This window comes from Anser anser, assembly GCF_964211835.1.
Source record: "Anser anser genome assembly, chromosome: 1".
NCBI lineage: Eukaryota > Metazoa > Chordata > Aves > Anseriformes > Anatidae > Anser > Anser anser.
Window position 1 is genome coordinate 159010474 of NC_139720.1, and position 22041 is coordinate 159032514.

The 22041-nt window shown below is 37.1% G+C and overlaps 1 protein-coding gene across 31 annotated transcripts in view; it reads right to left on the bottom strand.

Annotated features, from left to right (window-relative positions):
* GPC5 (glypican 5) overlaps positions 1-22041 on the bottom strand; it is a 778624-nt gene that overhangs the window by 390464 nt on the left and 366119 nt on the right. Inside the window, exon 7 of one of the 31 annotated variants that reach the window (XM_083836996.1) lies at positions 182-294. The exons of 28 other annotated variants lie outside the window; for them this stretch is intronic. In XM_083836996.1, coding sequence (XP_083693122.1) covers positions 199-294 — 96 coding nt within the window. In that variant the 3' untranslated portion in view covers positions 182-198. Of the gene's footprint in view, positions 1-181; positions 295-13090; positions 13118-13173; positions 22032-22041 lie in introns of those variants that run through there. 2 more of the 31 variants (XM_083837011.1, XM_083837008.1) reach the window with 2 other exon arrangements.

The following is a 22041-nucleotide window of genomic DNA, read 5'->3' on the forward strand; positions in this document are numbered from 1 at the left end:
AAACGAAATTTCAGGAAAATCAATACATGCAATTGTCAGAATGGAAGAAAACCTGACAACTCCCTGCTCTCAAACCTCACACAACATGAAAAAACTTAGACTTCCCCCACCACCAAGCACTTTCCTGTCCTTGAATTTTATAAACTGTATGTAAGATAAGGAGGAGTCATGCCCGACCAACCTGATAGCCTTCTATAATCAAATCACCAGCCTGATGGGTGAGCAGGCAATATCATCTTCCTGGACTTCAGTAAGGCCTTTGACACTGTCCCCCATAAGGTCTTCATGCAGAAACTGTTGAAATATGGGCTGGATGAGCAGACAGCTTTGCCTAATGCAGCCAAATGTACAGTTAAATATATATATATATATATATGGAGTTCTGAAAAAGAAATAGAGGTCCAGATCAAATGAAGGTCCCTGTACCTCCAGCAGAACTGATAGTGAGTTGGGTAACTGAGCTCTGTACAGAGAGCATGACAAGAAATAGTTATCTAAAAACCCTAAACATGAAGATGTCCCTTGGCAGGGGGCACAGCTCATAGAGAAAATGTGCAGAGAAAAGAAAGAAGGGTATGAAATCCTATCATTTTTTCCAGTTTAAGTATCCACTGTGGATTCCATTTCCAGCAATCACCTTTTAAATATTTACAGCTGTTCTTTCAGATAAATAAGTAACTAGAGCACCCACGCACTCCTTCTGGTTCTGATTGTGATACTGCATCCTAAGTGTGTGGTACTCCTCATGCTCCTCTTGAAACTGTTTTCACTGCTCAGCAAAGAATTTAAGGAGTAAGATGAGTAAACACCTGAAAAGGTTACTAGTGGCTACAGCTAAGAAGACACCTGTTATGAGTTCTTGTTGCAAGGGATGCACATAAGTTTTTATGCAGTTATGTTTAAAACAAGAACTAATATTCCTGAAATAAAATACCAAGCATTGGCATATTGAAATGCTGAGTTGTTTATCTTAAGGTCCTTATGAACTGCCCATGGTTCTTAGGTTGGACACGTTACAGCCAAATTCCATGAATGTAGGAGAGAAACATGTCTTTAATTAAAGACTTCTAAATTGTCCCATTAATACTATGGTTTAACCATAATACTATGGTTAAAACCTGGTGTACCTTGGACTTACATCTACCTTCTCATATGCTCCCTCTGCCTATGTTCACTGAAATAAAACTGCGTCTCACCTCCACCTCATCCTTACAACTACCCTGCTGCAATTCTGTTCTCCTCTGACAGTTCACCATCCCGCAATAGTATTGACAGGTCCTGCTACATCTACGCCCCCTGCTTCTCAGAATTTAGCAGTCTTTCATCACCAAATCCTCCCTATGATCTTCAGTTCCATCTAGCAGTAGTTCCTCCAGCTTCAGTACTACTAGCTCCCTGCCTTCCTTTTTGGTACATGAATCAACTTAGTCAAAATCCTTGCAATTTCCCATGACTGAGTGGCACCTATTCTTTTGTTAAATCTGGCTGATGAAGGCTACAAGATCCAGAAGCTACCAGGAGAACTGGCAGATGTAGCATCACTGCACAGACTTGATTTTTTAAGGAAGCTACAAAAATGTTCATGACTGATTAGCAAATCCATTACTGTAGGCATCAACATTTGTATATTCCCATTTCTCTAAAATCTACTTTCTGTTGCAAAAAATGGGTTCATTCAAAATATCCAGATGTAGTACTGCTGGGAAATTTTTTAACACATTGTATTTAATTAAGTCAATGACTGGCATGTATCTATACTGTAGTCACAAATATAATTTTTGCTAACCCTTTTTGTATCCCAGCAATAATCTGATGTATCTTATATGCATGTCAGTGATGCATATTCAAGTTTCCCACTATAGAGATGCATGCTACAGGCATATCAGTTTTAAAGCAAAAAAATTAACAGATTTACTCCAGCTTGAATCCAAAATGGTACTCAGACATGTTAGTCCAGTTACCAACACCGTCTGCTATTCAGGTTCAGCTTGCAATGTCGTTTTGTGGAATTTTAAACCACATCTTTCTTTCATTTCAATAGACAATTTCCTCATCTGAAAATAAATTACTCTTGGAGATATTTTGGTGAAAGAAAAAAGTTTCCAAGCATTTCTCATACATAAAATATATCAAGTACATGTGAAATGCCTCAAACAGAACACTCAGCTTGTAGCAGTGGCTTTCAATTTTACCTTTTATTCTCTGTAATAGTTACAAGCAGTTTTTCCCTTCTTTTCTGTATTTGAATGGCATATTTCATTTCACACATCCATTGCTTTCTGCCCAGCACTGTAATTCAGCTAAAGAAAAAAGCTTAGTATTTGAAAATGTCAGCTGCCCAAAAGATATTTGGAAGTCTGTGAATGTTAACCTTTCTAACATTTGCTTAAAGCCATCTGAAATTAATTCTCTTCTCTGCCTTCCCGTATCTAAATAAGGAGAAAGAACTATTCCAAGATGCCTATTTAAGCAGAAACTGATACAAAATGTAGCATCTCTTTGGGGAAAACAGGCCTCCTAATACATGTATATAACTCCCATTCACGTTACCAGAACTGCAAAGGAACAGATTATTGTGTCCCAAGATAGTTATTCAGTAAAATAAAGTTATGTTCACCCCTCTCAGTTCCTCGTATTTAGTCTCATAAAAAGTTTTCTCTTCTGATGTTCTGTGCACACCATTTTTATTAGTTCATTATACATAAAACTAAATGAATATAGATATACAAATAGTTTTAAATAATCTTAGAACTCTGCACATTTCTTTTAACCACTGATTATCAATTCATCAAGTCAAGAAATAAAGAAATAAATACTGGCAAAGAAATAAATACTGAAGAAAGCTTTGAAATGATTATCAAAACAAACAATTAGGGCTTCGTTGTTTAACCACAAAACACAACTGAACGACAAAGTAAAATACTTTAAATTTCTGGGTCATCATTAACATGAGCCTGAGACAACATATTATATGTTTGATTGCATCCTCTCTATAAGAAGTAAAATGAAGCTTTAGTTCTGATTAAAAAAAAAATAATAATAAAAAAGTAATAATTTCAAAGAAACACAACAGAGATACAATTGTTTGTGAAGAAAAAGTAATGATCTTAAAATGATTTATGTTTGAAGGAAGTAACTTTTTGTTATTGATACAGTTTGTTCTCTCTATCACAAAAGTGTGTTTTAAACTTTGCCTCCAAAAATAAATACCATTTTCTTGACATAAATAGGTCCCATTTGGATAAAATTATACGAGTCTATAAAGGCAAATCTGAAATGTTTATTTTTTTCTTTTCCTTCTGTGGCCTAGAAAAAAAGGAAAAGGCACACTCTCTCCGGATGATATATAATCATAGCCTTCTGCAGAAAAGTTGCTCTGGGCCACGTAAGCGGAAAAATGACCAGGGCAGTCAGAGCCAATATTAGACAATGTGAGGCCAAAACCAAGACTTACATAAAGCTCTACATTTTTCCTTCTGAAATACTTAGCCTGTGCTTTTCCTTTCAGAATCACACCTAAGAAGCATCTATATCTCTCCATCATCCATTCCATTTTCACATATCATTATCTTCCCAAAACATGAGAGAGCTCGATGTCTAGCCTCCTACCTTGACTGTCCTACCAGACATCCATCTTCTCAGCCCATGATAGGTACATCCCAAGTGTCCCCCAAGGAATACCAGAGTTTCCCTTTTGCACAGCTGAGCAGTTTGTTTGTTAAACTGAGATTGCAACAAGTGCTAGCTGCCTTCTTGGTCACTAATACTTTGTGGAAGGCAGACAGGGCGGTTAATATCTGTTAGGTATAGTGTGTAGAACAGACATCTTGCAGTCTTTGCAGAACAGCTGGCACCAGGTATACATCTACAAATGTAGCAGTTTTGGTTTGGTTTGGTTTGGTTTGGTTTTTTGTTTGTTTTGCACATAGTCTTCACCTCACAGGAGGCATAGTTCCATAACATATGGGCGAGGGAGACATTGCCATATTTGAATTGGGAGTAGATAGTTATGTTCTTCAAAGAAAAAAAAAAAAAGAGAGGAAAAAAAGAAAAAACTACATCTATACTAAATTATTTGTTTGTACTAGGCAGCATGCTCAGTTCCAACCTCCCTGTCATGGATAGGGATGCCACCCACTAGATCAGGCTGCCCAGGGCCTCATCCAACCTGGCCTTGAATACCTCCAGGGATGGGGCATCCACAGCTTCTCTGGGCAACCTGTTCCCGTGCCTCACCACCTTCTGAGTGAAAAATTTCCTACTAACCTCTAAATCTAAATCTCCCCTTTTTTAGTTTAAAATCATTCCCCCTTGTCCTGTCATCTGACTGAGCAAAAATTTGCTCTCCATCTTTTTTATCAGCCCCCTTTAAGTATTGAAAAGCTGCAACGAGGTCACACTGGAGCCTTCTCTTCTTCAGGCTGAACAGCCCCAGGTCACTCAGCCTGTCTTCACAGGAGAGGTGCTCCAGCACTCTGATCAACTTCATGGCCCTATTGGCCAACAAAATATCCAGCAACACTTCAAACATAGCATAGTATCAGCATTTCTACTAGATCACAATGCCAATGATCTAACCCTCGTGCATCATGTAACAACCCTCGTGCAACATGCAACACACGTGCTTCTCTTTGACATTCATTTTGAACACATCTTCTTGCTTTCTACTCTGCTGTTTCTGCTCTTTGCATATATCTTTGCCATAGAGACAGACACTTCTGACAGTATTACTCCAGGAAGAGTCTTTACTAAAAGGATGGATCTATCATCCTTAAGCAACTAGTGGGGCAATTGGCAGAAAGTCAGGGAATATCTGCCTGGAACATTTCACACTATTCTGCAAGTCAGGAAGTCCCTCTATTCTTAACAGAAGATTTGGCACAAAGGAGATCTGCTCCTATGTGTATGATCTTATTATGTGCAACTGAGAACAGTATAAATGCAAGGCATTTAGGAATGACAACATTTAAGGTCTTTTTCTAGGAGGTAATACAACCTTTCAAGATCCTCCGTCTGTTGAGAAACAGTCCCCACTATTGCAATCTATCAAATAGATTATTAATGGGCAACAGACAGCCTTCTGAGGTAACCAAATTCAACATGGATCTGGTGGTAGACAAAGCCTAAAAAGAGTTGTTTCTCATGTCATTAGACTTAATATGGTTTGCATAAATCACACCCACAGCATGAGGCAGGTCTTCACCCAGGCTGAATTCCTCAACTCTAGGCAGGTATTAGGGGACTGACTCATAAACACAAAATACCACTAGATTCAAGATAGACCATCATCTCTCAGGTCCTTCAACAGAGATTGCCAGTGTGCATGGTGAACCATATCCTCTTGCTGTTTTAAGATGTAGAGTAATATCTATGATCTGGATATCTGCAGTTTTCAGCCAAAACTGAACTACTGTAAAGCTCTACACACACCTTCAGGCAACTTACTAGATGCTGAAGGACTCTCAGGGACAGTTATCATGCCTACATACCTAAAACCATAAGGATTATCATGGTTTATTGTACCTTGCTATATTTTTGAGAGGATTCTTCAGAATTATAACATATGCATGAAATCAAAATATCTAGTTAAACTTCTAGTTGACCTGGGACAACTGCTGCCAGCTGTTCTGGTAATCAGGAAAGGAGACAAATGAAACGTGCACAAAAAAAAAGGTCTGGAGGCAGCACCACCGCAGCTGCCATCAATGGCCCTGAAACTTTATTCTTCACTATATTCTTCCCTCTAACAGGAATTCTGCTTTGCTTTTCCTACCCACACAGGAAAAAAGGAGGCTTATTAACAGGACACTACATCTGCCAAATAAATGGCTTTTGTTTGTTTGTTTGTTTGTTTGTTTTCCCAGTCATTACACACACATGCACACACAGGTAGATGACGTAAGGAAAGTCTCTCTAAAATCGTCCCATGTGCAATGTAAGCTGACCCCTCACCAAACCTGCAAAACCTCATAAGGGGAAAAGACCAATAGTATTCTTGCCTCCCCACTGCACCCAGAGTTTGACCCCCTCAGACTGGAGGTGGATTTCATGCCAGTCTGATGTGAAAAATTTTGGTCACGTGGCAGCATGCCAAATCAGAAATCCCGCAAGACTGGCAGCCATCACTTTTCTGTTGCTGCTTATTTCTTCTAACAACTGACCTATCTCGATGTGAGCCCCTGCGGGCTCATGCCTTCCAAGAAGATGGTGCATTCATGCAAAAAAATGTAACAGTGGGGAGAGAAAGAAATGAATCACACAAGTTTCTAGAGAAGAAAACGACAGCACAGCACATATTATCAAAATGCAAATTGATTTACAATAAACTATTCTAAAGGGCCAGTGTAGCTTAAAATTAAGGCGCTAGCTAATCTGTCACTGACTCACAGAATCAGCCTGTCTGGCTGGAAGAAAATAAAGAAGGGGAGGGAGAGGGAAAGAACGTACACTCTGCCTACCTGCATCAGCCACATGACAGTCAGCCTGACTGCTGAAATGAGAAGAGTGATGGTATCCACACATCTGTCTTGCCCCTGGGTCTCATGTGATCCTTAAATTACATCCTATATGTTTCTAGGCCTTGGTACAGCTTTGGCAATGATTTTATAGTTAAAGGCCTGATATAAATTGATAAAGCATATATGCCCAGCTGTCCAAATGGCAATTTTCTAGAGACTTTTTCCTGCAGCCTTCAACTGTTCTACAGATGGGTATGCTTTGGATAGGAACAGTGGGCTTCTGACAGGATTGGTTATAGCGCTACTGCAGAAGTGAGCTCTCGGGGTTAGACTGGTGTTACAGAAACTCACAGGCAAGAACAAGCTGTGGCCAAAGGACGATCCTCCTCCTGTGAGGTCCTCAGATGCAGGTTCCCACCATCACCTGGTGTTAGACCTAGCTGCCATGCAGCTGAAAACTAAATCACCCCGAACTGCAGATCTAGCAGAAATTGCCAGAGCCCTGAGGGTACCACCAGGCCTCTCTGTCCCTGCCCAGCTTCCCCCACTCTGCCCGGGACCCCATTTCAGCACTCAAGGCCGTCAGTCCCTGCCCCAGCAAGGTTGCAGCTGGGCTGGTCTCCAGCTCCACACAGCTCTGCCCTGCCCGGCCATGGGACCTGATGAGCTGGACCCACCTGCAGGGCCATGTCTTGGCCCAGTCTCAGCTCACCCCTGGCCCCAGGGAGGCGTTCAGTGCCCGTGGCTGGCTCTGACCCCAGTGCCCCTGGCTGCCCTGCTCCTGGCTGTGTTGGTGGGACAGGCCCTGGCTGCCAGGCCTTGCCCTGACGGCCCCCAGTGGGTAGCCCCGGCCACCCCCAGCATCCTGGCCCATGGGAGCAGCTGGCCTGCACAGCGGAATGACAGAAACCTTTTTCTGAGGAAATGAGTGTTTAATCAGGTGAATGTACTCTCCTCACAGCCCTATTATCATCAGCTCCAGAGCCAGTGAACTAGGAGGGGAGACAGTAAGGGTCATGATGAATTCGAAGGAGTACCCTTACAGCCTTTCAGTTTCCTCCGAAACTCAAAATAAGATATTAGATGTCTCAGAGCTAACAGACTGGTCCTACAAAAGCAAGGAGATTTAGAAAGCTCTTCTCCACCACCTGTCTCTGTCCCTCTCTGCTTTTGGCTATATACTCCACATACTTTCTGTTCATTCTGCAACACATTGTGTGCAGCTCAACGCAAGTTGATATAATTGTCTATTCAGTAAAACACAGGAGGAAAGAAGGTGAAATTAATACAGACCTTGTAGATTCTCATGCTGATATCCATATCACAAACACTTTGTCATCATTTTGCATGGCAACTAAAAGATGTAGCCTTGCCTCTGCCTTCTCCCTGACTTTCCCGTTGTATTTTTTGTTGTTGGTGGTGGGGTTTTTTGTTTGGTTGGTTTTTTGTTGCTTTGTTTTATTTTGGTGGGGTTTTTTGTTTGTTGTTGGTGTTTGTTTTTTTTTTTTTTTTTGCCTTCACAGAGCTTGTGCAGCCAGGCAGAGAGCTGAATCTGAAAAATAACTAGTGCTAAAAGAAACCCTCTGAATATGTCAGTTTTAACTTGCATCAGTTGCCTGATACAGTTCACTGTGTGGTCAGATGAATATACGTGCTAGCAGAAAAGATGTAGCTGTGCTGGGCAGGGGAGAGGAAAAAATGTCTCTTTCAGAAGCTGTGTCATTTGATACCAACTCAAAATATGACAGCCCGGTGAAAGGTAGGGTAAGAATACTAGTCACATATTTTTAAATAACAGTTAGGAAGGATACGTACGAAGAGGTGTAGGAAAATGTGATTAGGCATCTGCATCTCATTACAAGCCATAGACAGGAAGACCAAATATACATTTCATGTGTGAAAACCTGTGCAATCTACAGAAAATATTATATTTAATTGCTCTGACATCACAGTGGTACTAATAAGCTCAAGTGTGTGTCAGTAACAAAATTATGTATAACAGATTGTTATGGACATTAGGAAATTTCTAAACTAAACTGACAAAATAATACTTGTAATGACCTTTTATCCTCACTCAACTGCTCTTGATCTGATTTTTGGAACACTGAAATTTGGTAACAGCAATAACAGCATATTTAAAAACTATCCTCCTTCCTTCTTTTTTATGACAAAATCAGATTTTCCACAGATTACTTCAGTATGAGTTTATGGTAAAATGTAACTAAAAACTCTTAAAACCTTTCTTGAACTGATTTCTTCCAAACATTCTCTCAAAGATTTTTCCATCCAGCATACCCCAAATAAAATTTTGCATCCTTCCAAATACACTTTCTTGTGTGGCAGAATGTCTACCACCAGGCCTTGCCCTGAAGCAGTTCACACATAGCTCTTATTTGAGGTCAGTGCATGTTCAGCTGCGAGAAGTCCAGTTAAACAAATTCTCAAATAATAAGTTCTTAGAATAAGAACAACTGAATATATGACTATGTACATTTTTAAGGTGCTGGGTTTTTTTTGGTGTGGGTTTTGGTGTGGGTTTTTGTTGTTGATGACATTGGTAGTTTTTTGTTTTATTTTGTTTTTGGTGATTTGTGACTAAAGTCAACTTGCAGTGAAAATATCTTACAAACTGGTCAATTAAAAAAGAAAATGCATGAAAAGTTCATTAAAATCTATTGTGTGGACAAACTGAAACAGTTCATCTCAATTTTATGAGCTGTCTTTTTTAGTTAAAACTCATGAAATTAACTAAAACTGTGAAATAAAAGCAATTTCAAACCAAGAAATGATAACATTTACTTTTAAAAATCTTAAACTCTTTCAAATATTTCTTTTCAAAATCAGAGGTTTGGTCAAATTCATGAACACTCATAATACAAACTACTGCTGGATTTTCATATTTTGTCTGAACAAGTTTGAAGAAAAATTGCACTCACATTTAATATTTTGTTGTAATTACATTATTAGGTGTAAATTACAATATTGTACAACCCAATATTCCATGAAAGAAATAACATCAGTAAAACTTAAATGTAAACAACATCAGTAAAACTGAAATGTAAAGTGTCTCTTTAAACTTTGATGAGCTCTTTTGTATACCAAAAAATGAAGCAAATTTTCTCTGTAAAGCACACAGTTATACCAAGAGGTGTGTAACTGACTAGATATGAACAGACAGAAAATAAAATAGAGAATGACCTTGTACAGATTGTGTTCCAATTTTGGACATTTTCAGTTAGGCAATTAAAACATATAAGAACATGGGCAATTTTTGTGAAGGTCTCAGTTTATAATTGGTAAGGTACAACTTGTAACTACAGTGGAGGGGGGACAACTAGAGGAAAACCAAGAAATAATATGAAGAAGTCAGGATGACAATTAACTTCACGGGTATCCTGCTACATGTCTGTTTTGCTCATGGTAATGTGTGAAGACTTAATACTTTCTGATTCCAAATAGTGAACAGAGAGAAAAAAATATGAACTGGATGGGGGGGGGGGAGGGGAAAGTTTTAATTTTGGGACTGGAACGTCAAAAAAAGTGTGGGCTTAGGAGTCCACGTATGGCTCAATATCAGTATCAAAGATCAATATAAATTCCATCATAGCTGACACTGAGTGACATGACCCATTCAAAACCAAGAGGCAGACATCAGTTTGCCCCTCCCATTTACCTATGAATTCTATGACACATCCTAGAAAAGCAGATCTACTTCATCCAACTGAATTCAAGCTTCCAGACTTCTCTTCATATCCTTTTACGGTATGAAATAGTTTCTTGTTTTTCAGGCTTCCTTTTATTACTGAATATAACACATTATACATGAATACAAAAACCTGAAGATATGTATATAAAAACCTAAAGAGGTTTTTAGCTAATTTACCATAACTTAAAAGTAATTGCTTATACTTTTGTAAAGCCAATGTTCTAAAAAACCTGATACCAAAATGCATTTGTGGTGATGTGAGATATCACAATAAATTCATTAGAAACAACTAATGGAAATCACTAAAATTCATGATTCAAATGATCTTTTGCATTCCAATATTCCTACCACAGTAATTAATAGGAAGTATGCTCAAACCCATGTTACTGAAAATAATACATGAAATTTTCAACTTGAAAGATAATCATAAAATATCATAGGATATACTAAAGATATGATTTCTTTTTTATGAAGTCTCATTTCAGAACATTCAATATGTTAGCATTGTAGTTAGCAACAAATTCCCAGTCTCTTAACTTCCAATGGTGATCTCAAGTGAAGAAAAACAGATTAAATGACAGATGTTCCCAGTTGTTGCCTAAACTTCAAAGCACTGTACTAAACATATTGAGCATTTTAGATCCTAAAAAACTTCTGTAATAAATTCACACACTCAGTCAAAAAGACTGAAAATGAGAAAGAGAGAAAGAGAGGAAGAGAGAAAGAGAGAAAAAGAGAAAGAGAGAAAGAGAGAGCGAGAGAGTGAGAGAGTGAGAGCAAGCGAGAGCGAGCAAGAGAGCTAGACAAAGAAAAAAAGAAAGAGAAAGAGAGAAAGAAAGAGAAAGAAAGAAAGAAAGAAAGAAAGAAAGAAAGAAAGAAAGAAAGAAAGAAAGAAAGAAAGAAAGAAAGAAATTTAACCTTGAAAGAGAAATACTGCAGTCTTTGCAAGCATCTGTATATTTCTGTGCACGTTGCTTTTCTGTGACTATCCACAATTGAACACATGGATAAAAATTAAAACAATCAAGGCTTTCTCAAATTCTCTAGACTGCAGAATTGCACCACGCTATGGGGTCTGGCTTGGCATCTGTCAGCAGGTGTACTTGTGCACTTGCTTAGTATATTCCTTCATCATAATTATTATCATTATTTTCCCTTCTTTTTCTGTCCTATTAAACTGTCTTTATCTCAACACAAGATTTTTACTTTTTTTTTTTTTTTCTTATCTCCCCTGTCCCACTGGAGGAACTGAGTAAATGGTTCTGTGGCGCTAAGTTGCCTGTCAGGTTACACCACAACTTTTTATAGGGTATCAAGGTTCTGTGGAGAGTGGAATGGGTGCTCTCTGAGATCCTTCTGACCCAGGCCTGTGGGAATCAGAACTCTGTGATCCACACAGCACCTTCCTAAGCCTATGCTTTCATACAAAAACAATAATTATACTTGCATGTTCAAATATTGAGCAAACATCATGTGTAAGTAACAGTGTTGAAGTTTTTGTTAATACCTAAAGGATGCAATTTTTGCAAATTTAGCTATCAGCAGTGAATTGGATAAAGTTCACATACAATCCTTAAATAGTATACAGGAGAGACTTGTAAATAAAGTGGCAATAAATCTGTTCTGACTTTCAGTCTGTGTATTATATATGGAACACAGAACTTTTAGAAATTTGTCAAAATAAATGAAATCAAACAACAGATTATTTCCATCAACTTCTTACATTCTTATAGACTTCTTACCACCACAAAGTAGTTAGTGCAAATTTTATACAGACCCTGAACCACATATTTTATGTTATGGTTTCTGGAACTCTGAAAATGAGATTAGAAGTCAGTGATGCTCAATTACTTAAGATGATATCCAGTTTTAACCTATGTTAGTATTAAAAAAAATCCACCGGAGACATACTTACAATGAGCAAAAAAGTACACGTAGGTCAGTGTGAATGGACACAGCAATTAAAATGTTGTAACAATGTCATTGGTGAATCACAGTCATTCTGATTAAGTAATCTGAAATATTCATATCAGCCAAGCTTTATTTCAAAACACTGCAGTTTGATTGTGATATATGAAAGTAGGATAAAGAAGTTAACTGATACAATTACATATAATTCTCTTAGTTAAACCATGCCAGTTTAGTAGGCAGATTGTCCTGACTTCAGTGAGTCTGCACTAGGGGAACTAAAGTGATGTTCTTGGCATTTGCAGGTGTGGTCACATGTCTACACTGAACAACAGGAAAATTAGGCTAAGTTGCTAAAATATATATATCACTTATTTAATTACTAGCTGTTATTAATGATTTCTGAATTTTGAGAAAGTTTTATTGCTGTAGTGCTACACTTCAGACTGATATTACAACTCTCTTTTCAACAAGGAGAAAAAAAAGGAAAACCTAGGCAAGTATCTTGAAACTGATGATGCTACTTTTCAGGGTGAAAGCTAGTTCTTTATATCCTAATTTGAACTGACCACCTATAAATCATAGTCTTCAGACCTGGTCTGCAATATGAGTCTATACATATGAAAAATGTAAAATTCCTTAATCACAAGGAAGCTAAAAGCAGGATGACATTACAGAGCAGCAATGGGTTTGCTGGGGGCCAAATAGAAATGTCACCATCAAGCTTTTGAATTCTTACTCTTCTCTCCTTGCTAATTATTTTCTAACTTCACTGCAGTTTTAGGCTTTACTCTTGAAGATTTCATAGTGGTTTAAAGTTCAGTTTAGATTACCACACGCTGGTACTCATAATTGCCATGGGCTTCACTTCTGTGTTAAAAGGGAAGGTAGTCAGAGTATCATGTGGAAGGCAGTGGAGGTCAAAGCTAGCCTGCAGAATACATTCTAAGACAAATAGGCCTTGCATTTCAGATGTATGTTGAATGATAAACTGACACTTAGAACTGCAGAATTCTCTTGTCTGATGTCTTGATTAAAGTCTCTGCTTGAAAAACAAAAACAAAAATACCATAGAAATCTCAGTTTGTTATTTAGGTCACAATACATTTCTTTCTCTCTTTAAATGATGGCTAATAAATAAATAAATAGCTAATAAAACTCAACAAAGCATTTCCCTTAAAAACAATTTGTGTAGGGAAGCAGTTAACTACAACAGACGCTTAGCTAAAGACAGATGGGACTCAGAATCCATGATTTTAATTAATATGTTAGCTAATGTCATGTAAAAGATTTAAAAGATTTAAAAGATCTCACAGTTAAAAGTTTTTGTCCAGATGCAAAAGCTGCATATCTACCCTTAGCTGTTAGAGAGATGTTTCTAAGTACACTGAAGAAGTTATCATCAATAATAACAATGCTAAACAACATGAAAAATAATGTGTCCCATTCACTTGCAGTAGCTATCTGCACAAATGAAGTCTGTTTATAAGGAAGAAATAAACATAGCATATAGGAGAACTTAAAATGATCCCCAAGCATCCCTAGCAAATTTTCAAGTCTAGAGGACTCTCCAGAAGAAATAATATTTCTTCTTTTTCTAAGAAATTTCCTATTGTTATAATAATTCTTGTATGTTTTTCTCTATGTAGTATATATTATCCTAAGAATAGCAATTATTAGAAATTAAATTTCTAATTGTTATTTAGTTCTGTGTCTATGGAAGAGGTAACTAGAGTTTTCTACAACAGTCTGTTCCTTTCAAATAGATTAAAAAAAAAAAAGTACTGATATACTAAACAGATGGCCAGATCATGGCTTATTTTGTAATAAAGAACATTAACCTCTATTGTTTTGCACCAGGATAGATATTGAGAGCTGTCACAAACCATAAGAAAAGAACTTTCTTATCTTTGGACATCAAGAGATCCAGAGCACATTTAAAGCAGCTCACTGGTTAGGATCCACACCTAGTCTTTTATATGTCGTGATCTCATCATTCTTACAGCAGAGGTACAAAGCCCTGAGCCTTTATGCCAGGTTCATTAACTTGAATAACAAGTTAATTTGAAGTACAATATGAGGTGCTTTTTGTCTGATTATCTCTCAAAAATCAGCTATATGTGAGAAACGTTCAAGGAGAAAATCTAGAAGGTGTACTGAACCACCCTCTAGAAATGTCTTCCTCCCTGAATAGGCAACTGTATTTGCCTAATTACAGAGACAGTATAGGAAGGACCATTCCTGATTTAGGTGTTTTGGTAAAATATTTAAAGGTAAGTGAAATTGATCTAGTCTTATAATGTACTAGAATTTTGGACACGTATGCATAGGCACTGGCCCAAGATCTGAGCAAGCTGTCTCAGGTGCTGAAAGCAACACAGCTATGCTAGTACAGTGCTTCAGGCAAAATAAATATACCGCTGATAAGCAAAGTATATTAGCTGAGACAGAGCATCATACTAATAAGGATGGATGGCTTCCAGCATGCCAGTTAATTTCATATAAAATTGATTTAGACAGTTTTATGCTCCTGCAGCAATGGTGTAGGCTCACCTCTTCTTTCATGTGCCCTGTATGTTCTCCTTGATTTCCTTGAAAAAGCAGATCTTTGAGCTATGAGACATATATTGAAGACCCACCAGCTAGCTTTGCTGTTGTGACTGGCAAAACCAATTAACAATGTCTACAATACTACAAAATTATTTATTAGCTTAGAAGTGGAATTTTCAAAGATAGTTTCTTTTACTCTCCTGAACTCAGTAATGACTCTCCCACTGACTGCTTTTGACATTTTATTCTAAAATGAAAAATTTGGACAAACATTAAAAAAAAAAATATATTAAATGGAATTTTTAAAATCAGACTATGGGACTTTAAGTTCTACTGAAAGTCAATTGGACCTGTGCTTTTTAGCCATTTAGATTTTAGTAAAAATATTTCCTTAATATAGACATATCTGTACTTTTCTACAATTAAAGAAAATTGGTAGATGAAACAGACAAAGGGAAACGAATCTGTAGAAAAAAAAAAAACAAAACACTTGAATTAAAAATAAATCAGATTACATATTTTGGGGGTTATATGTATATCTCCATGCTAATACAGTGCATGCTCTTCAGACTAGAGAAAAATTCATATATAGTGGTGGGGGGTCACTGTATATATATATTCAGGCTGGAGCGATGGGCTGAGGTCAACTGCATGAAGTTCAACAAGGCCAAGTGCCGGGTCCTGCACCTGGGGCGCAACAACCCCAAGCAGAGCTACAGGCTGGGAGATGAGTGGCTGGAAAGCTGCCTGGCCGAGAAGGACCTGGGAGTATTGGTTGATAGTCGGCTGAATATGAGCCAGCAGTGTGCCCAGGTGGCCAAGAAGGCCAACAGCATCCTGGCTTGTATAAGAAGCAGTGTGGCCAGCAGGTCGAGGGAAGTGATTGTGCCCCTGTACTCGGCTCTGGTGAGGCCGCACCTCGAGTACTGTGTTCAGTTTTGGGCCCCTCGCTACAGGAAGGACATGGACGTGCTCGAGCGAGTCCAGAGAAGGGCGACCAAGCTGGTGAGGGGTCTGGAGAACAAGTCTTACGAGGAGCGGCTGAGGGAGCTGGGCTTGTTCAGCCTGGAGAAGAGGAGGCTCAGGGGCGACCTTATCGCTCTCTACAGTTACCTTAAAGGAGGCTGTAGAGAGGTGGGGTTTGGTCTGTTCTCCTACGTGCCTGGTGACAGGACGAGGGGGAATGGGCTAAAGTTGCGACAGGGGAGTTTTAGGTTGGATGTTAGGAAGTACTTCTTTACCGAAAGGGTTATTAAGCATTGGAACGGGCTGCCCAGGGAGGTGGTGGAGTCACCATCCCTGGAGGTCTTTAAAAGACGTTTAGATGTAGAGCTTAGCGATATGGTTTAGTGGAGTACTTAGTGTTAGGTCGAAGGTTGGACTCGATGATCTTGAGGTCTCTTCCAACCTAGAAATCTGTGATACTGTGATTTATATCAGAATTTAGAATTTTAACTTACATCTATGAGAAACCACAAAATTAAGTAGTTAAGTCAAGCATCTTCATTTATCAGATGTTTTTAACTGTCAGCTTGGAAATTCAGCAATGGCAAATACTTCCAGTGCTTCTTCAGCACTTTCCATCACTGAGCATAATTTTATGATAGCAAAACAACAGACATGCAGCTCATGTCTTCAGCGTTAGAAAAAACTTTCTTCAACACATCTTTTGATTTTGCACTCAGTAGTGGTGTGCACTTTCATAAGTGGATAATAAATTTTCAAAAAATATGTGTTGCTTCCCTAGTTCCAGCTACATCTACAGGTGGCCTTTAACAACAGCTATTTCTTCTTTTGCACTGACTTGCTGTGTAACAAAAAATCCGGTCTATTCCTGTACAATATATATATCACTTGCTGTTACCAACAGCTTGTGAAGTTGAACATATAAAGGAGTTTTTGCCATCACTCCCACCAGTCAACATGCTGCAGCTGTAGATCTACAGCAAAACTGTTGTCTGCATAGTCCTAAAGCAAAATTAAAAGTTGAGTTTATCAATAAAAAGCAGAATTCTAGTTTTATTTTAGATTTTTGCATTTTCAGTTTGTTGAAATAACCTGAAAGTATACTGGGAAAAAAATAAAATAAAATACATATTTATATATTTTAAGGTGGTAGTTCCTGCACCTGTCTCAAGGCATATTGCTACACACAGGCCTGAAATCATCATATCAATTTCTGAAAGCAAATGAGACTGAGGAAGGAAGTAAAACTCCCTTCTTCATGACTAGAGAGAACAAAGAGTCTACCAATTTAAAAGAACATTTGTGTAATGTGCAGAATCCCTCTTTGCTCTCAGAACTGGCAACTTCATGTTTTTTGTTTGTTTGTTTTTTTCCTCTTTAAGAACTGTAGTAGTCTCTGTAAACTCAAAGACAGAATGATGCTCCTATAAATCTACCATCTCATACCAAACTCAGTGAATCATATCATGTGCATGTTTTTACCTCAGGATATTTCATTTTTCTGCAGAGACCTCTTCTAAACAGCATGCTTCTTTTAGAGGCCTTACTTGCAGCAAAAAAAAAAAATATAGATATATATATATTTTTTCCTCTTAAAGACTGTGTTACTGTGAAAAAAAAAATAAGTAAGGCACATTACAGACTTGGGCATAACTGAGTACTGTTTTTATTTGTCTTTAAAGTCTAGTCCAATAAAAAATAAATAATCTAATTTTAAAAGAAAATCACAGTTTCTGTATAGATGGCAAAGAACAAAATGAAGACTTAAGACTTATTGTATGGGAAGCATAACAGGGCATAGTTAGACAGTTATTACAATTCTTAATTGCCAGTTGAGGCACAGGGTCAGTGACCTTCAGCCTTCAATGATTCATTAAGAGCAACATAAAAAACACTGTGAAATACCTCCTCCCAATGACATAATAATCTACCTCTATTTGTTTTTCCACTCAGAAGAGTAAACAAACTGTTCTTATTAAAAACACACAACAAAAAGATTCTTTCAAAAGCATACTCTAAACTCCTGTTAGTGTTATTAAAACTGATAAATGTTCACTGAGAAGAAAAACATACCCCAGTGTAGGACCTGGGTTAGCTATCAGTGAAGCATTACATAAAGTGGCAGAGACCAGGCTGGTAGGAAGCTCTGTGAAATGCAGACTTATTTTGACCTGTGGAGTACAGGGTGTGCAGTACTCAGCGATGCTTTAATTGCATCGGTGCACCTATCAACTGGTGGTATTAAAAAGGCTTATTCTACAGCATTCCATGGTGTATAATGTATATTGCTAATAATGCTAACTTACAGTCTGTGTGGTAAGTTTTATTATTTTTATTTTATTTTTATTGTTTTTATTATTTTATTCCCAGTTTCTTGGGATAGAAGTATGAAACAGAAATTTCAGCAACAGCAAGCCAAACAGCATGCACAGTTACTGCATTATAATTCTATCAAAGGTAGAAAGAGGTGAAACAAAATAAGTCATATTTTAAATTCCTTTTTTTCTTTCTTTTTTTTTTTTTTTCTGAAGGTAGACCTCCTCAGATATCAAAACTGGAACTCTATGTTATGTTCCAAACATAAAAGTAAAGTACATAATCTGTAAAGTTCCTTCCTCAAAGAGCATAAAATATGTGTAAGTAACAGAAGAAAAGGATAGGAAAAAGGAAGCTCTGTCTAAATGTTAGAAACCCTAAATTTAGACCCAGTGAGATTCTATAACCACCTAAACATTACTAGAATGGGACAATAACCAGGGAGTTACTGATGTCTATAAGTACTAATGAAATATTAGTCATCCTGGCCTCAATGTTCATAAAGATCCATAAAGAGTCTTAAGCACTGTTATACTGAATTCTATGACTTCTACCCAGACATGCATGACTCAGTTTGCTGTAGAGGTTGGAGATCACAAAAGACATTCTGTGCCACAGAAATCAGTTACAGAGAAATGCTGAAGAGAGGTATATCTAAAAGGACATCCTTCTGAGTGGTCTCGATACTTAGGTGTGCTTTAAGGATTGCTATCAAATTGCAAATAACAGCATTTACTGTGAGGATCAAGTCCATCCAAAATCTACAGTTTAAGAATATATAGAGAAATAAATTAGGAATGGATTTGAGAAGATGCCTCGATTTGAGTGTCTAAACTGTACAGACACTGCAAAGACATATTTAGTCTCACCAGTCCTGTGCCACTGTGAATTTTAACTTTAGTAACCCATGTTTCCTGAATTCCAGGCAAGTATTTCCACCACTAAGCCATCATCTTTTTTATATAAAGCCTTAATACTGTAGGTAATGAATGCACTTGATGTTAAAGTCTAATTCTTATGGTCCCTTAAAAGCCTTATAATTTCATTCTCTGTGTATATAAGCATGTATCATCTAGGAATCCCTCTCTAGCAGACATCTATTTTTGTTTGTTTGTCGTTATTGTTTTTTTCTTTTTTTGGGTAGAATCATCATGGTTTTTTCCAAACTGAAATGGACAACCTTGTATTACACTGACATCTCATTAGATCATTAATTGAATTGGGGTGGGGAGTAAGGGAACAAAATAAGTAATCAGATATATTAATATTTATAGCATGGCCATTAACACTTCTTTTTTTACAAAAAGAATGCATTCCTCCCCTCAGATCTATCTGCAACCAGGCAGTTGCACCAGTGCTATAGATTTGTTGGATCACTTAATGAATAAATTATCCAACTGTAGAAAACCTGTAGTCAGAGTCCATCAAAAAGCCACAACACCCTAAAACCACACGTACAGGAAATGGAAGTGGCAATTTTCATGTGTTTTGTAAAAATTTACCAAAAGACCACAGTTTTAACAACTGCATTGTACTGACTACATTTCATTAGCAATTCTTTCCCCAGTGTTTCAGTATGTTTTGTCACTGGAGAAAAATCAAAGAAAATATTTATTAAAAAAAAAAATTGATAATTAATTATACCACCTTACAAAAGAAAGTAATGCTTAAAAATTACCTAAATTATTCAAATTATTTTAACCATGCACCAATTACCTAATAAGATTCTGTCTTTTTGTACTATGTTTATATGTTGTACTACACCTAAAAATTAAAAACAAACAAAAAAGGCACTAATCCATAGAATCACTCAGTTAAATTTAATTGTTGGAAAAAATTTCCTTTGTACTAGGAAGAGAAAATAAAATAAATGTGATGAAATCACTTAACTCTATTACATTTAATTAGATAAGGTCAGACTTCATTAGCAATTTTGAACTATTCAGTTCTGGCTGAAAAAAAAGATTCAACAAAGAGCAGTGATTATTTTCTAGTATACAGAAGTAGAGCAAGTGTATGTTGCCCAGGTATTCAGGATCTATTTGATTCTAGTTGTGTATGTTATGGTTTAACCCAGGAGGCAGCTAAGCACCACACAGCTATTTGCTCACTGTACTCCTCCACCCACAGTGGGATGGGGAATAGGGAGAAAAAAAGGAGAGAAAAAAAAAAAAAGTACAAGTTTGTGGATTAGGATAAAGACAGTTGAATAGGACAGAAAAGGAAAGGAAAATAATGATGATGATGATACTAGAATGTACAAAGCAAGTGATACACAATGCAATTGCTCACCACCTGCTGACAGATGCCAAGACCGTCCCTGAGCAGCGGTGTTTCCTCCCCCCGCCCCCCAGTTAGTTGTTCAGCAACAATATTAGTTGTTCAGCGTGATGACGTATATAATGGAATATCCCTTTGGCCAGTTTGGGCCAGCTGTCCTGGTTCTCCCCCCTCCCATTTTCTTTTGCACCCCCAGTTTCCTTGCTGGTAGGGCAGCACGAGAAGCTGAAAAGTCCTTGACTCTGTGTAAGCACTGCTCTGCAACAACTAAAACATCAGCGTGTTATCAGCCTTATTCTCATTCTATATCCACACCACAGCACCATACCAGCTACTGGGAAGAAAATCAACTCTGCCCCAGCTGAAACAAGTACAATGTATCTGGAAGAAAAAATGATATTTTCCATCTTTGAAATACAGGGATATCTGCACTTTACTCATAAGGAAAAGAAAAATCATTCTTCATGAAAATTATTTTTATTATTATGGTTGAAATAGGCAATTGCTCTTTGGCTAAATGTGTAGAGACAGAAGGACATTTAACATTATTAATGGCTAAAATTGTCTTTCTATATACAAACACATTTTCTTACACCTAAGATTATGTTCATATGTTACAAAAATTAAGTTACTAAACAGATTAACAAGCTTTCTTTCTAAAATGTAGTATTGAACTAGCTGCATATGTCTCCTTTAGACTTTGCACATGCTTCTAAATTTGTTTGAAAAGCACAAGGGATATTTGTACTTTGAATAATTTCAATATTGTTTTTAAAAGTCGAAACAGCTAATTTTATTAACATAAAAAGAGATGTAATAATCATTATAAGTGTTTGAGATTAACCAATACAAGGTTTAAAAAGTATTGTGTGTTAGTGTGTAAAACTATTAAACTTGGAGATAGCAAAATATTTAGTAGTTACATATTTCATCAACTTTTCAACAACTCATTAAGCCAAAACCACTGATAATGAGGAGCTTCAGAAGAAGCTAAATATGGTGAATAAACAGGGGAACTAAACATATAATGAAAGTGACGGAAAAACAAAATAATTTGCATTAAAATAACTCTATTGATAAGTCATTCTGAGATCCAGCACTAGAGAAGTGACTGCAGAATAATTAGGGATAGGTGGATTCTTCCAATCAAGAAGACTAGCAGTATGATAAGACTATTTGAAAGTGAAAAAGGAAAAATACAGCCCTCCCAACAATCTACATTGGTAGAAACTTTTCTCACCAATGCTGCATAGAATCTTTTTCAGTGATATCAAACGGTTATAAAATGGCTGCTCACTTCAGCAACTAGTGAATTCAGTAGATAGTGGGTCAGGTCATATTTAATTTGTCTGATTGAAAAGACAGTTTCAAGAAACTGAAATAATGGTCTGGCCTGAGACAATTCTAGTGGAGTATTATAACTGCTAAATCATTAACATGAAGACAGTGAGCAAAACTCAGAATTTTTCATAAGTTCCTTTTCTGTCTACTTAAATTTCTAATGAGTAAAACGGAAGTACAAACGTTTTGCCCATGAAATTAAATATCACTATCTTCAGGATGATAAGGTATCCCAAATATAAAAATTTATCTAGCAGATGCTTCCTCAAGTCCATTTTTTTATTAAAAGAAACAACATACAACATACATTTCCTTTTGTGTCATATACAGAGATGAGAAGCAGTAACAAATCACGGGAGATATACCAGCATTTCTGCTTCATAGTAGCTGTAGTTCTGTATTTATGCCAGACATCATGTCTTCTTAATTAAGTAACTAACTGTTCTCAGTGACATATCTGTCTGCAGGTTATTTCTGCCTTTCTTTCCTCACCCTATAATGAATAACTGAAAAGGA